General features: G+C 44.7%; 1 protein-coding gene across 1 annotated transcript in view; it reads right to left on the bottom strand.

Annotated features, from left to right (window-relative positions):
- CNTLN (centlein) overlaps positions 1-6,690 on the bottom strand; it is a 351,601-nt gene extending 344,911 nt beyond the window's left edge. Inside the window, exon 1 of the mRNA XM_053300359.1 lies at positions 6,342-6,690. Coding sequence (XP_053156334.1) covers positions 6,342-6,446 — 105 coding nt within the window. The 5' untranslated portion in view covers positions 6,447-6,690. The remainder of the gene's footprint in view (positions 1-6,341) is intronic.
- Positions 6,691-13,512: the final 6,822 nt, after the last annotated feature.

The following is a 13,512-nucleotide window of genomic DNA, read 5'->3' as shown; positions in this document are numbered from 1 at the left end:
TAAATCTCCTTAGCAAAGGATTGGAAGGTAGCCAATGCAGCATCAATTTTTTAAAAAGGATCGAGGGGGGATCTACATAATTACAGACCAGTCAGCCTAACATCTGTCCCAGATAAATTCGTGGAAAACAGGAGTTCCCTAAGGATCTGTATTGGGACTGGTGCTATTTAACTTATTCATAAATGATCTAGAGCCAGGGGAGAACAGTAAGCTAACCAGGTTTGCAGATGACACCAATTATTAAGCATGGTGCAATACCAGCAGATACAGGAGAGCTCCAAAAGACCTCTGAAAACCATTTGAATGCCCACCCAAATGGCAGATCAGACTGAAAATTAGTGCAAAATAACACACATTGCCAACCCCCAATCCTAGCTTCACATACAGTATACACTGACTGGATCTAAACTGGCTGGAGATACCCAGGAGAGAGATATTAGGGTCAGAGTAGAAAACTTGCTGAAAAGGGCACATTCAGGGTCAGGAATTCTTAGGAAGGGGATTCCAAATAAAACAAGAAAAACAATGTCATTAAAAATGATACTGAAGCATTGTTCATGAGAATATTGTATAAAGTTTTGGTGAATCTGCCTCTAAACAAATATCAGACAGCTAGAAAAATTACAGAAAAGGGCAACTAGAATAACTGGATGGTTGGAGCATTTTCCATATGGAAAAAAGCTTTAAGCTAATATATTCTTCTATATGAACAAACCTAATGTTAAGGTTCTAGTTGAGGGCAGAGAGAAGATACCTAAGGTGGGGAACAGGATCAATCCTAATGGGTATGAACACTGTGGAGAGAGTGAACATAGAAATTTCCTCTTGCACTACTAGGATGGGATAATTCCACTAAAGTGATTAATAGTTGGGTCAGGTCAGAGAAGAGGCCTGATTTCACACAATGCATAATTAACTTAAGGAATTCATTGCCACAAGATGTTGTAACAGCTACCAACGTATCTAGCTTTTTAAAAAGAATTAGACATATTTGCAGAAGACAGATCACTAGCTATTCACTACGTCTGGCAAACTGGTCAATTGACTAATCAAAGCATTGTCAGCTGATTTGTTAATATTGTCAAATAATCCAAGAAGCAAAGAATGTCACTGTGTAGGTGAGAGGTTACCTTTTTTAATGTTATTATGGAGTTATTTGTTAGCAAGGGCAGGAATTAAGGCTGCTTACCATCCCCTAGCCTTGCAGAATCCCTAGGGGGGAAATCTAGCAGTATACCAACGTTTATCCTACTGGCTACATGCTATAACTGCAGGCATCTCCAAACAGGAATGTAAGCAGCAACCAGTAGCAAAGTCACTACTACAGAGTTGGACTAGAGCGACAAACAAGCTAAATATCCAGTAAGAACTGAAACTGGCAACACCACTAGCTAGGATTCTTTATAGTGGCCATAGACCATAATTAAAAATTGCACACAAAATTAAAAGTTCAGTTAGAAAGGGCATAACTCCTCTACCTTGATGGAACCTTTTGTTTATGGGAAGAAAAGGGCACACTGCTGTTGATTCGCTGTTACATCAAAATTCTGAATTTCTCCATTGATTTTTATGGTCACCTTTCACTTTTATCCCAGGAAACATTTAAAAGTGGCTCCTTCAATTGCTACCATGAAATGGTCAATATGTACATTAGGACCCTCTCTTTTGTATGTTTCTGTTTCTGTGCCTAATACTGCCAGTGACTCCATTTTGTTTGCTGCAGGAACCGAAATGTACTCCCTTCAGATGATCAACTGCCTGTTCTGTAAAGGCTGACTTATCCTTGGAGTTCCAAGATAAAAACCAAAGAGAAGCACTTTGAATCATTCACATTCATAGAAACTTTACTTAACTTTACTTGTTAAATGGTATAATCATTTACTTAGTTTCACAAGTAACATTAGTATCAAACCTGTTGATAGCTAAAAGTATCTCTTAATCATACAAAGTTGATGCTTTAAATATTTGATCATTATTATTACTTGATCAATATATTGACAAAATGTTTTTGACTGGTCAAATGCCGAGCCCTGTTATAAGTCACAATATCTCAGAACAAAACCTCTGCACTCAGAGGCAGTTTACCTCTTCATACCAGATGCTAGAAAGAAATGGTAGTCACCACCAGTGATCCCTCTAACAGGGATTCCCAGATGTTGTTGACTACAACTCCCAGAATCCCCAGCTGCAATGGCTTTTGCTTGGGGATTATGGGAGTTGTAGTCAACAACATCTGGGAATCCCTACTAAATGGAACACTGGTCACCACCATGCCTTGTTTGTGAGCTTCCCAGATGTATCCAGTTGGTCACTGAGGGAGCAGTAAATCTAGCAAGGGAATTCAGATACCCTTACAGTATTAAACTGACAGACCTAGCAATATTGCACATTACTGGTGTACAGTATCACACATTTTTAGCTGCACAGTGCACATTAAATGTTAAAATAAACAAAATGTAAAGTGTAAAACACAACATGCATATATCATACAGGCATACTAGTCAGAGTGTTAACATTGGCCACAGCTATCTGTGCACACTTGGATACATGTGTCACAATATATCAGTACTGATCAAGGTATATACTTGTATCGTGTATATACTTGGTAGTATACACAACTGTGTAGTCAGCCCTCGGCTATGAAATTAACTTGTATTGTTAACTTGTTAACTTCTGGATTGTCTTGGACATGTCACCATCTCTCAGTCTAACTGTACAAAGACTGCAAAGATAAAACAACCTTCATACAGGGCTGCCACTTTACAATGTAAGTATTTTTGCATACCTTCTAAACCCTAAATAGATTTTAAAACAAACACACACTGTCGGCTTAATCCCCTGCCATATTAGGTGGAGCAGATGACAGGAACCCCCACCTTCCCCAACATTCAGGAGTTTAAAAAACAGGGTGCAGGCTACAAGTTGGCAACCATAAAATCTACATATAATTTATTTGAGAAAATTTGGAGTTTCTTGGTGGAATGCACTTGTGACAATTATAAAGGTTCCTAATCATGTACACAGAGGAGCATTTAACTTTTTAGTTACCCTGTCATATTTACACTCAGGATTATTGAAGAGGGTAGAGAAATTAGTTAAGGACTTAAGGACAGCCTTGCTGAATCAGGCCCAAGGTCCATCTAGTCTAGGGTTGCTCAACTTTGGCCCTCCTGCAGATGTTGGCCTACACTTCCCATCCCCAGCTATTGACTGCTGTGACTGCTATTGACTGCTGTGAGGGATTATGGGAGCTGTAGTGTAAACACAGCTGGAGAGCCAAAATTGAGCAGCCCTGATCTAGTCCAGCATTCTGTTTCCCACAGTGGCCCACCAGATTGCCTCTGAGAAGCCCACAGGCAAGACTTGAAGGCATGCCCTCTCTTCTGCTATTGCTGCCCTGCAGCTGGTATTCAGAGGCATAGCCTGGAGGTATCCCATAGTCATGAAGACTAGTAGCCATTGATAGACCTGCCTTCCATGAATTTGTCTAAACTCCCTCAAAAGCCATCCAAGGCCATCTCCACATCCTGGGGCAGAGAATTCCATCAATTAATTACATGCTGTGTGAAAAAGTACTTCCTTTTGTTGATCCTAAATTTCCTGGCCGTCAGTTTCAAAGGATGTGCTTTGTTCTGGTGGTCCATGGTGGTGAACAGCCAGGTTCTTGTGTAGTGAGAGAGGGAGAAAAAAATTCTTTCTATCTACTATCCCCACACCATGCACAATTTTATAGACCTCTATCACAGTGTTTATCAACCGCCGGTCCATGGACCAGTGCCGGTCCGTGACTTGTTGGGTACCAGTCCATGAGAGTACCGGTCCGTCACACAAAGAGGGGTGGGACCTGGCATCTATGTAGCCTGGGCGAACTCTCCGGAGCTCATTTCTAGGCAGGCAGCCCTCGCTGCTGGATAACATTCATTTAGCTTCCTCGAATGAACATTATCCAGCAATGAGGGTTGCCTGGAAATGATCTCTGGAGAGCTTCCGGTGGTGGCCCCTACCAGCCCAAAATTGTTTGGGGGGGCCTGGGGTTGGGGTGAGATCCTTTTCTAAATGCTGGTCCGGGAAATTGTGCATGAAGAATGTACCAGGTCCATGACTCCAAAAACGTTGAGAAACACTGCTCTATCATATCTCCCCTCAGTTGCCTTGTTTTCTAAATTAAAAAGCCCCAGATAATGTAGTCTTGCCTCATAAGGAAGATGAGATGCTGTAGGCCGCTGATAATCTTGGTTGCCCTTTGTGCACCTTTTCCAGTTCTATAATGCCCTTTATGAGATCCATAACCAGAACTGTACACAGTCCTCCAAATGTGGTCACAGCATAAATTTGTATAAGGGCACTATAATAGTAGCAGTTTTATTTTCAATTTCCTTCCTAATGATCCCAAACATGGAATTTGCCTATTTTCACAGCTGCCACATACTGTGTTGACACTTTCAATGAGCTGTCCACCAAGATCTCAAAATCGGGCAGTAACCAACAGCTCAGTCTCCCTATGCAAAGTTGGGGTAACTTTATACTTACTTACATTGAACCACATTTGCCATTTTATTGCCCACTCACCCAGTTTAGAGAGATCCCTTTGGATCTCCTCACAATCCTTTCTGGATTTCACTATCTTGTATAGTTTAGCGTCATCTTCAAATTTGGCCAACTAACGACTTTCCTCAACTTCTAGATCATTTATGAATAAATTAAAAAGCAAGGTCCCAGTACAGATCCCTAAGGGGGCCCACTTCTTGTTTCCTTTCATTGTGAAAACTGTCCATTTATTCCCACCCTCTGTTTCCTGTCCTTCAACCAGTTACCAATCCAGAACTGAACCTGTCTCCTTATTCCATGACTGCTAGGTTTACTCAAGAGCTTTTGATGAGGGACTTTGTCAGAAGTTTTTTGCAAGTCCAAGTATATGGTGTCAACTGGATCACCTTTATCCACATGCCAGTTGACACCCTCAAAGAACTTCAAGAGGTTAGTAAGGTAAGTCTTCCCCTTGCAGAAATTATGATGGTTCTACTTCAGCCAGACGCTCTACCTCTGGACTTCGGCCAGCCCCTGGGGTCCCCCAAATCCTCTTTAGTCTGTCCTGGGTGGTGTGGTCACCCGGCAGAGCATGATGATGCTTAAATTGCAGGGGAGGGCGGCCTCTAAAGGCCTTTAGGTCCAGGCTACAAAATTACCTAGGTGCACCTCTAATTTCAGCAAGCGATTCTTCTGTGTTTAACAATTTTATCCTTAAGTATGCTTTCCATGAACTTCCAGTACAGACATTAATCTAGGCATGTAATTTTAAGATATCCCCCTGCATCCTTTTTTGAAAACTGGTGTTACGTTGGCTATTTTCCAATCCTCTGGTACAGAGCTCAATTCTAGGGACAAGTTACATATTTTTGCTAAGAGATGAGCAATTTCATAACTGAGTTCTTTTAGAACTCTTGGAAAGAACTCTGGCCCTGGAGATTTGTTAATTTTTCAAGACAGTTTATAACACCATCTCTTGTCATCTCTATTTGACTCAGTTCTTTGGCCTCCATCTTTGATAAGTTCAGTTCAGGAAAAGGTCCTGTGTTTATGTTTGCCAGGTGTCAAAGCTGCAATCTTAAATATACTTATTTGGGACTTTCTCAAACGGCACTTTCCTGTTTGTATAGTGTGTGGTTTGGTTTACTTGGTACAGTTATCTAGGGCTATTGGACCTGCAGACACTTTTTCTGTGGTGAATCCTCTCTGCTAGGATCTGGATGGTGCAGGTTACTTTATTGGCAGCCCTGCCTTTAGGAAGGAACACAGTCAGAGATTTTTCAGTTCTATTATTCTGTTTACTCGGAGCCAACCCAAAGTTGAAGAAGAGAATTGTAATCAGGCATATGCTTCACAAGAAGGCACCCATTTTACAGTATCTGGATCTCCTTGCAGTTTCTTAGGATGCAGCACAGCAGTCCGATGCAGAGTCTTGTTAAAGTAAGTCTCATTGCACGAGAGTGGGACTTAACTCCACGCAAGCATGCATAGGATGGGCTGTAAGTTGAAAGACTGGCATCCAGCCAGTTCCCTACATGCTTACTCAGAAATAAATCTCACCGAGCTCATCAGGGCTTATTCCCCAGTAGATATGCTATGGCAATTTTGAGATGGGCTCTGGAAAGCGGCATGTTAGTGAAAACGAGAGAGAAAAACAGGCAAGGAAAGAAGGAGCTTCCCCACCCCTTCCCCCAAGAGCACCCAGCTCTAGTTGTAGGGCTGCTTTAGGTTGCAGCCAGGTGTGAAGGTCCTTTCCCCTGCGGCGTCCCGTCTCCAGGGATCCATCTCTGTCCCTTGCCCGCTCTGGTACCGACCTGACACTGGCTCAGCTCCTCAGTCAGGCTCCTGACTTCTTCCTCGAGCACCAAGACCCGGGATGCTGCTGCAGAAGCCGGATCCTTGCGTTTGGAAGAAGCCATGTTAAATTTAACCACGCTGAGCTGCTATGAGGGATACTTTTCACTCATACTTACTTACTTGGGGGGTGGGTGGGGGGTTAAAGGAAGAGCAATATGACAGGGAATGGGCGGCGGGAGGAACTAACTATGAAGAGGAGACATTTACAGACCGCCCACACCCGACTAGTGCGCCATTGGAAAATTAAAACGCGCCTGTGAACCAATGAGACGACAGCTTCATTGAATCCCGCCTCCTTTTCCTACCCTCCCCCCAACTTTTTTTTTTGTGTAACTTCAGTAAGAGCATGCGGGCGGCGTTAGGAACCAAAAGAAAAAGGACGCAACCGTTGCCAGTTTAACGGACAAGAGACCGAAAACGGAAGGAGAAACAGAAGGGAAGGTGTTTTGTTGCTGTTGTTTTCTAAGCCCCAAGGCTTCCAATATTCGTTTGGCGCATGCGCTTGCTTTTCGCGCTTGAAACTAGTGCTTTCCCGCGTTCCTCTTTCCCTTTTAAAAGGAGATGAGCGACCTGGCCTGGAAAGGAGCGCGGCCGCTTGCCAAACCCTTTGTCCAGCGGTGTTTGATTTAGTTCCTTTTGCGTATGAAGCAGCACTGAGTGCAAAATCCTAAAGCAGTCCTGTTGTGTGGGCCAGTCACTTCTCTCTCAGCCTAACCTACTTCACAGGGTTGTTGTGAGGAGAAACTCAAGTATGTAGTACACCGCTCTGGGCTCCTTGGAGGAAGAGCGGGATATAAAATGTAAAAATCAATCAAGCAATCAATCCCTTGCTAGGAGTAAGTGCAGTAAAATGGAGTGGGACTTACTTGCAGATGCAGTACTTTGCCTGTACAACTAGTTGCTTATCCACAAGGAAGCTGTACTGGATGTTCTAACTCTGCACACCTTCCTAAAGCAATTGCCCCTGTTGGAGCCAGTAGGATTCCAAAGGGGTTTGGAGGGTTTTGGGGTTGGTTCTGCAGATTCTGTCGATACTCTTAGGCAGTAGTTGCCGGGGGTAGCAAGAGGCATCTTTAAAAATAAATCAGCAGCTGCTTATCAGCATTAAGACAGCAGCTGCAAGCTGCTTCAAGCAGCAGCACTCCACCCGGCCTCCCATGTGGGGTGGTGGCATGGCCTCTTGGTGTGTGGAGCAGGGGTAGAGCCACCATTGGCAACAGGGTTCAGGCCATCAGACCTCATGGCCCTGACACACACCCTGCATCTGACATCAGCCGGGGGTGTGGTTTAGCTCTTGAATGGGGCTTTGAGGTCCATTTGGGAGCTAAATCACGCCCCCGCATCTGATGTCAGATGCAGGGGATATGGTTAAACACTTCCTGCCTCTGAAGTCAGACAGGAGGCGGGGCAAGGGGTGTCGCAGCAGCGGCTGAACATGGGCTGCTACTGGCCTCCATCCGCCACCAGTGTGGAGGCTCCATGCACAATCAGAGGCCTGGGCCATGCTGTTTCTGGCCCACGTGATGCTAGGCAGAACACTGCTGTAGCTTGCAGGTATTGCTGTAACGCTGGTAAGCAGCAGCTGGTTTATTTTTAAAGGTGTCTCCCACCCACACTGCTGCTACTGCCCTGGTGGATACCTGGAACTGAACTTACCAGGGCAGTAGATATGATTGTGTCTTCTCCAAGCCGCTTCAAAATTAGCTCCACGGTATACGGAAGAACTATGGGAACTGAAGTGGCAAGGTAGACAACCGGAGCACAAATGGAGGAGGACTCATCTTGAATTCAATAAGACACAGCATAGAACCCATTTGAAGGCCTATGCTGTGACAATGCGTGCAGCAAGGAAGAGATTTTATTCTGCACATATTGCGTCTGCAAGTTCTCATCCAGCAAAACTGTTCCGGATTGTTAGAGGGACGGGGGTTAATTCAAGCTCCTTATGTTTCAAATATGTTTCCAGAAACAATGTCTCACTGTGTAGAGTTGCCACGTCTACCGAAATTCCAGGTTTCAACTGGATTTTAAGCATCTCACCCAGCTTGCTTAGCCCACCGAGATTCCCCCAGATTTCAGATTTCATTTTTTTTTTTAAAAAAAACCTAAGCTCTAGCCCTTGTAGAAGCGGAGTTATGGAGCAAAATGTGCAGTCATTAGTCTGCTCAAAAATTACTTTCCAGCCAATTTACATAATATGCAAATTAGGCACCCAGATTTGGAAATACAGAATATGGCAACCCTATCACTGTGACACATTTAATGAGTTCTTTGCAGACAAAATCTCTTGCATTTGGGCTGATCTGGACTCCATTATTTCTGCAGGACTAGTTAGGGAGATGTCCAGCAATCCGTCTTGCAAGATTAGATTGGACCAGTTTCAGTTTGTGACTCCTGAGGATGTGGATAAGCTGCTTGGAGCAGCACAGCCTACCACCTGTTGTTTATATCCTTGCCCAACATGGCAGATTTCATCTTGCAGGGAGGTTGTTAGAGCTGGCGTAGTTGATATCATTAATACTTCACTGAGGCAGGGCAGGAATCCACCTTGTTTGAAGGAGGCGATGGTTAGACCCCTTCTTAAAAATCCCACTCTGGACCCCCAGTGATGGCTAATTATAGGCCAGTCTCCAACTTCACATGATTGGGAAGATGATAGAGAGGGTGGTGGCTGACCAGTTCCAAACAGACTTGGAGGAAACTGATTATCTAGACCAGTTTCAAACTGGCTTTAGGGCAGGCTATGGGATTGAGACTGCCTTAGTTGGCCTGATAGGTGACCTTTACCAGGGAATTAACAGAGGGAGTGTGACTCTGCTAGTTCTTTTTGATCTCTCAGCAGTTTTTGATACCATCAACCATGGTATCCTTCTGGATTGCCTGAGGGATTTGGGGATAGGAGGTACTGTTTTAGATTGGTTCCGCTCCTATGTCTTGGGTAGATTTCAGATGGTGATGTTTGGTGATAGTTGCTCTTCAAAACGGGAACTGCTATTTGGAGTCGCTCAGGGCTCCATTCTGTTACCAATGCTTTTTAACATCTACATGAAACTGTTACATGGAGCGGCTGGGTAAGGTCATCAGGGGATTTGGTGCTGGATGTTATCAATATGCTGATGATGCCCAAATCTATTTCTCCTTGTCATCAATATCAGGAAATGGCATTAGCCCCTCTTAAATGCCTGCCTATAGGCAGTAATGGGCTGGATGAAGGATAATCAATTGGAGTTGAATCCAAGCAAGATGGAGGTGCTCATTGTTGGAGGCCATAATCTGAAAGATGGGATAGAACTTCCTGTCCTGCACAGGGTTACACTCCCCCAGAAAGAACAGGTACATAGCTTGGGAGTGCTCTTGGACCCAGGTCTAGGACTTTGCACTGTCTCTTGTCTCAAAGACATTGGAGGACAGACTAGTGAGTCAGAGGGCTAGAGGGTCAAGACATTGGTTATTCCTTCTCTACTGCTCTGACACTATCCCTTTGGAATGTAGATTGCTAATCTTAGGGAATTCCTTCCTTCCAGCCACTTCCTCTCTCCCTTCTCGTCCTGTTCCTACTACCTTGCAACATGCAAGCAAGCTCCTCTCCCTGCACCATGTGTGCAGAGATGCAGAATCCATCTGCATCCAGCTAGCTAGCTAGCTAGATTAGAGATCCTAACTCCTCACTTTCCTGTCTAGAATGTTCTCTAATAAATGCCATATATAGATTTGAAACTATGAACTGGCTCCAAGATACTTTACTCTCAGCATACACGCATGCCTAACTAAATCCACTGTGTTGTGCCTCTGTGCACTCTGCTATAATGAAAAAGGGGTTTGTCTACCAGAGAGAATTCCCAACAGGTTTCACCCTGGTGCCTCAGGTTGAGGCTAAGGCCAGGAGTGCTTTTTACCAGCTGCAATTGATTCGACAATTCCACCTGTTCCTTGAGGAGAATGACCTGAAAACTGGTACATCAACTGGTAACCTCCGGATTGGACTACTGCAATGATCTCTATGTAGGGCTGCCTTTGTACTAGTTTAGGGACCTTTTGTGTTATTTGCCATCTGCTCCTCACTTCTTTTTTTCACATCCTTTATTGTCTGCTTACATTTAATTTGCCAGTGTTCACATTTCTCATTTTGGCTACACTGTACAGTACTACCATTTGCTAAAGGAAACTTTCCTGCCTTTTATCGCTTTTTTGGCTCTACTCATCAGCCATGCTAGCATCCTAGACCTTGATGGCACCTTTCCTGCTTTGTATTATACATTCTAGCTGAGCATCTGTTGGTGTGGTTTTAAATAACCTGAAGACATTCTGGAGTTCTGATACTCTTGACCTTCCCTTTCAGCTTCCTCAAATGTGTCTATGCTGGACTTACTTGACAATTTGTAACTATGCAATAAACTAGATAGCTTCCATTCCCCTGCTAGCTTCCTGCTTTCATAACTAATTTGTTTGTTTTGGATTGTTGTTTTTAATATAAGGCTTGTATACCTAGAAAACTAAATCTTAAGATGTAATTGTTTAATAGACCGAAATATTTTAGAGGCCAGGGTAGTACCCTATCCTCCTTGCTTGTTGCTAAACTGGCATAAGTGTTACTTGCCTGGTTAATTCCTGTTTCCCTCAATGCTTTGTTCCAGGGGCTAGGATACTTTGTCACTGGGATTTCCTTGAGTTCCTCATTGAACTGGTTCTCTCACAAACTAGCTCTAAACTGATACCCCCTGGTTTGCACCCCACCATTTCCTTTCCTTACGTATTCAAAATCAAGTGCCTTGTTTAACAGAAGAGGATGTTACTCAACAACTGACCTGTACCAAACTGTGAGTGGTAATTTAATGGAGATTAGGGTGGTGTCAACCCTTGGGAATGGTTAATTTCTTACTGAAGTAGACAATTTGATTAAAAGAGGATTAGGACAATCTCAGTTGAGGAAAGAAAGAGGGGGTGGGAAATGATACAGCAACCAAAAGTCCAAGATGGGGAGAGGGAGGAAAAATTTCCAAGTTGGTTGAATAATTGTTGATACATGATTTATTCAATATTGCTTAACATGTTTCACACATCAAATGCTCTTTTTCAGAGGCAATTGTATGTTCTAATATCTTTCTTGGGATGATTATATCCCACATTAGCAGGAATATCTATCAGTTATTCTGCACCCTTGGGAATTTTTCTCGCCTCTCTTTTGTCTTGACAATCTCAGCCAGTCCCCAGGGAATGCAAGGGCCAGACTTACTTTTGGCTTGCTTGAAATGATCACTTTTCCTAAACTATTGTGCCATTGCACACAAAGCATATCAAGAAATTGTAAAGGCTTCCCCCATTATAGCAGATGGTGATAGTTCAGGGGTAGGGATGTGCACAGAAAGTTCAGGGGTAGGGATGTGCACAGAACCGGTTCAGAGGCCCTTTATAGGCCGCTGAACCAGTTCGAAGGTGGTGAGGGTCTCCCTTTAAGAGCGAGGGGAGGGTGCACTTACCCCTCCCACCGCTTTTCCCCCACCGGTGTCAGTTTTTTAAAAAGCCCATTGGGGCGGCAGCACCCGCCGGTGACTTCCGGTCATATTCAGAAGATGGCAATGGGGCAGCAGGAAGGTACGCTGCTGCCCTGATGGGCTTTTCAAAAAACTGATGCTGGTGGGGGGAAAGTGGTGGGAGGGGTAAGTGCACCTTTCCCCCACTCTTAAAGGGCGTCCCCCGCCGCCTTCGAGCCACCCTGCCGCGGTTCCGTGCACATCCCTATTCAGGGGCACCATTCTCCCCAGACCTTAGGGTGGAATTCTGGTCCCCCACAGCCTTTAGCAGCCCCTGGGTGCCCAAAATCATGCTCCCCACCTCCTCCGGCTCACGCTGCCACTGCTGTGTTGGCAGCCAAGCTTGACTGTTTTCAATGCTGGCCAGTGAATGAGTGTGCTGTGGCCAGCCTGTAAAAACCGTTGGCTGCCCGATCTCCTCCCTTCAGGGATGGGGTGGGGCGGGTAGGACCAGGCCAGGTGACAGGATGAACAACTCAGTGAGGCCTGCTACACTGAGGAAATGCTGCCACATGGCTTGAGCAGACATAGGCTGCGGAGTGGGAAGAGAAGGAATCGGGGGGGGGGGGAGAAGCACAGTGACAGTGGCTACAGCAGGAAGGCTGCACAATCTACACACACACACAGTCACACAGAGCCAAGATCAGCAACTGTGCATGAGTTCAAACAATGGAGTTTCCTCCTTGCCAAGCAAGTGGGAAGCCAGCGTGCAGCTCCTTTGTCAAAACCTCAAGCAAGCAAGGGGGAGGCGAAGGAGATTGAGCTGTTGACACAGCAGCCCCCTCCCCGCCCGCCTGCCTGCTTGCCTTTCTGGCTTCAAGGACGATGTCCTGGCTCACACCTCTTCCTATCAGCTCTCTCCATCCCACCCTCATTGAGGGTTATGTGTTTCCCTGTTGGGGCTCGGGACAGGATTGGGAGAAGATTTGCTGCTTCCCACCGGCACTGCTGGCGTGTTTCTCCCCTCCAGCCAAGTGCAAAAGAAGAGTTTATTCACTATGTTTCTCCCCTGTCCTCCGCCTTTTCTGGGGCTGGCACACTCCAGACAGAGTGAGTGGAGGCATGGGAGGAAGAGGAAAGAGTGGCAGGACTGTCAGTGCACAATGTGGTATGTGCAGGTCAGTGGGAAGTATCTTATTCATTTCTTCTAAAAATACCACACACACACACACACACACACACACACACACACACACACAAATATTTCCAGCTTTCCCTGAGCTGAAAAAATGGCCCCTTTCCCTGGTGTAAAAAATAGTGCATTCAGCTAATATGAGACAAGGAATGTCTTTGGAGTATATGTAGGAATGTATATGTCAAGGATGCTTATCTTGTAAAAGGGGGCCCTGTTAGCCCATTAGGTCCAGGCTCCAAAATTACCTAGCTGTGCCTCTGATTATGTTTTTATAGGTTATATAGGTTTCTTGTGTTCGAGACTGATTTATTAGATTGATAGTTTCAGATTGATGGTGGATGAATGGTGATGGGTTTAATTCTGATGTACTGGTCAATGACCATAATAAAGATCTGAATCCTAAACCTATGCTCTAGTAAAGTAAACTTTTAAATTGGACTAAGATCTAAACCTACAACTTTA

The sequence above is a fragment of the Hemicordylus capensis genome, chromosome 2, assembly GCF_027244095.1.
Source record: "Hemicordylus capensis ecotype Gifberg chromosome 2, rHemCap1.1.pri, whole genome shotgun sequence".
NCBI classification, from domain to species: Eukaryota; Metazoa; Chordata; class Lepidosauria; order Squamata; family Cordylidae; genus Hemicordylus; species Hemicordylus capensis.
The sequence above is the reverse complement of the archived record's forward strand: the minus strand, read 5'-3'. Positions and strand labels throughout refer to the sequence as shown.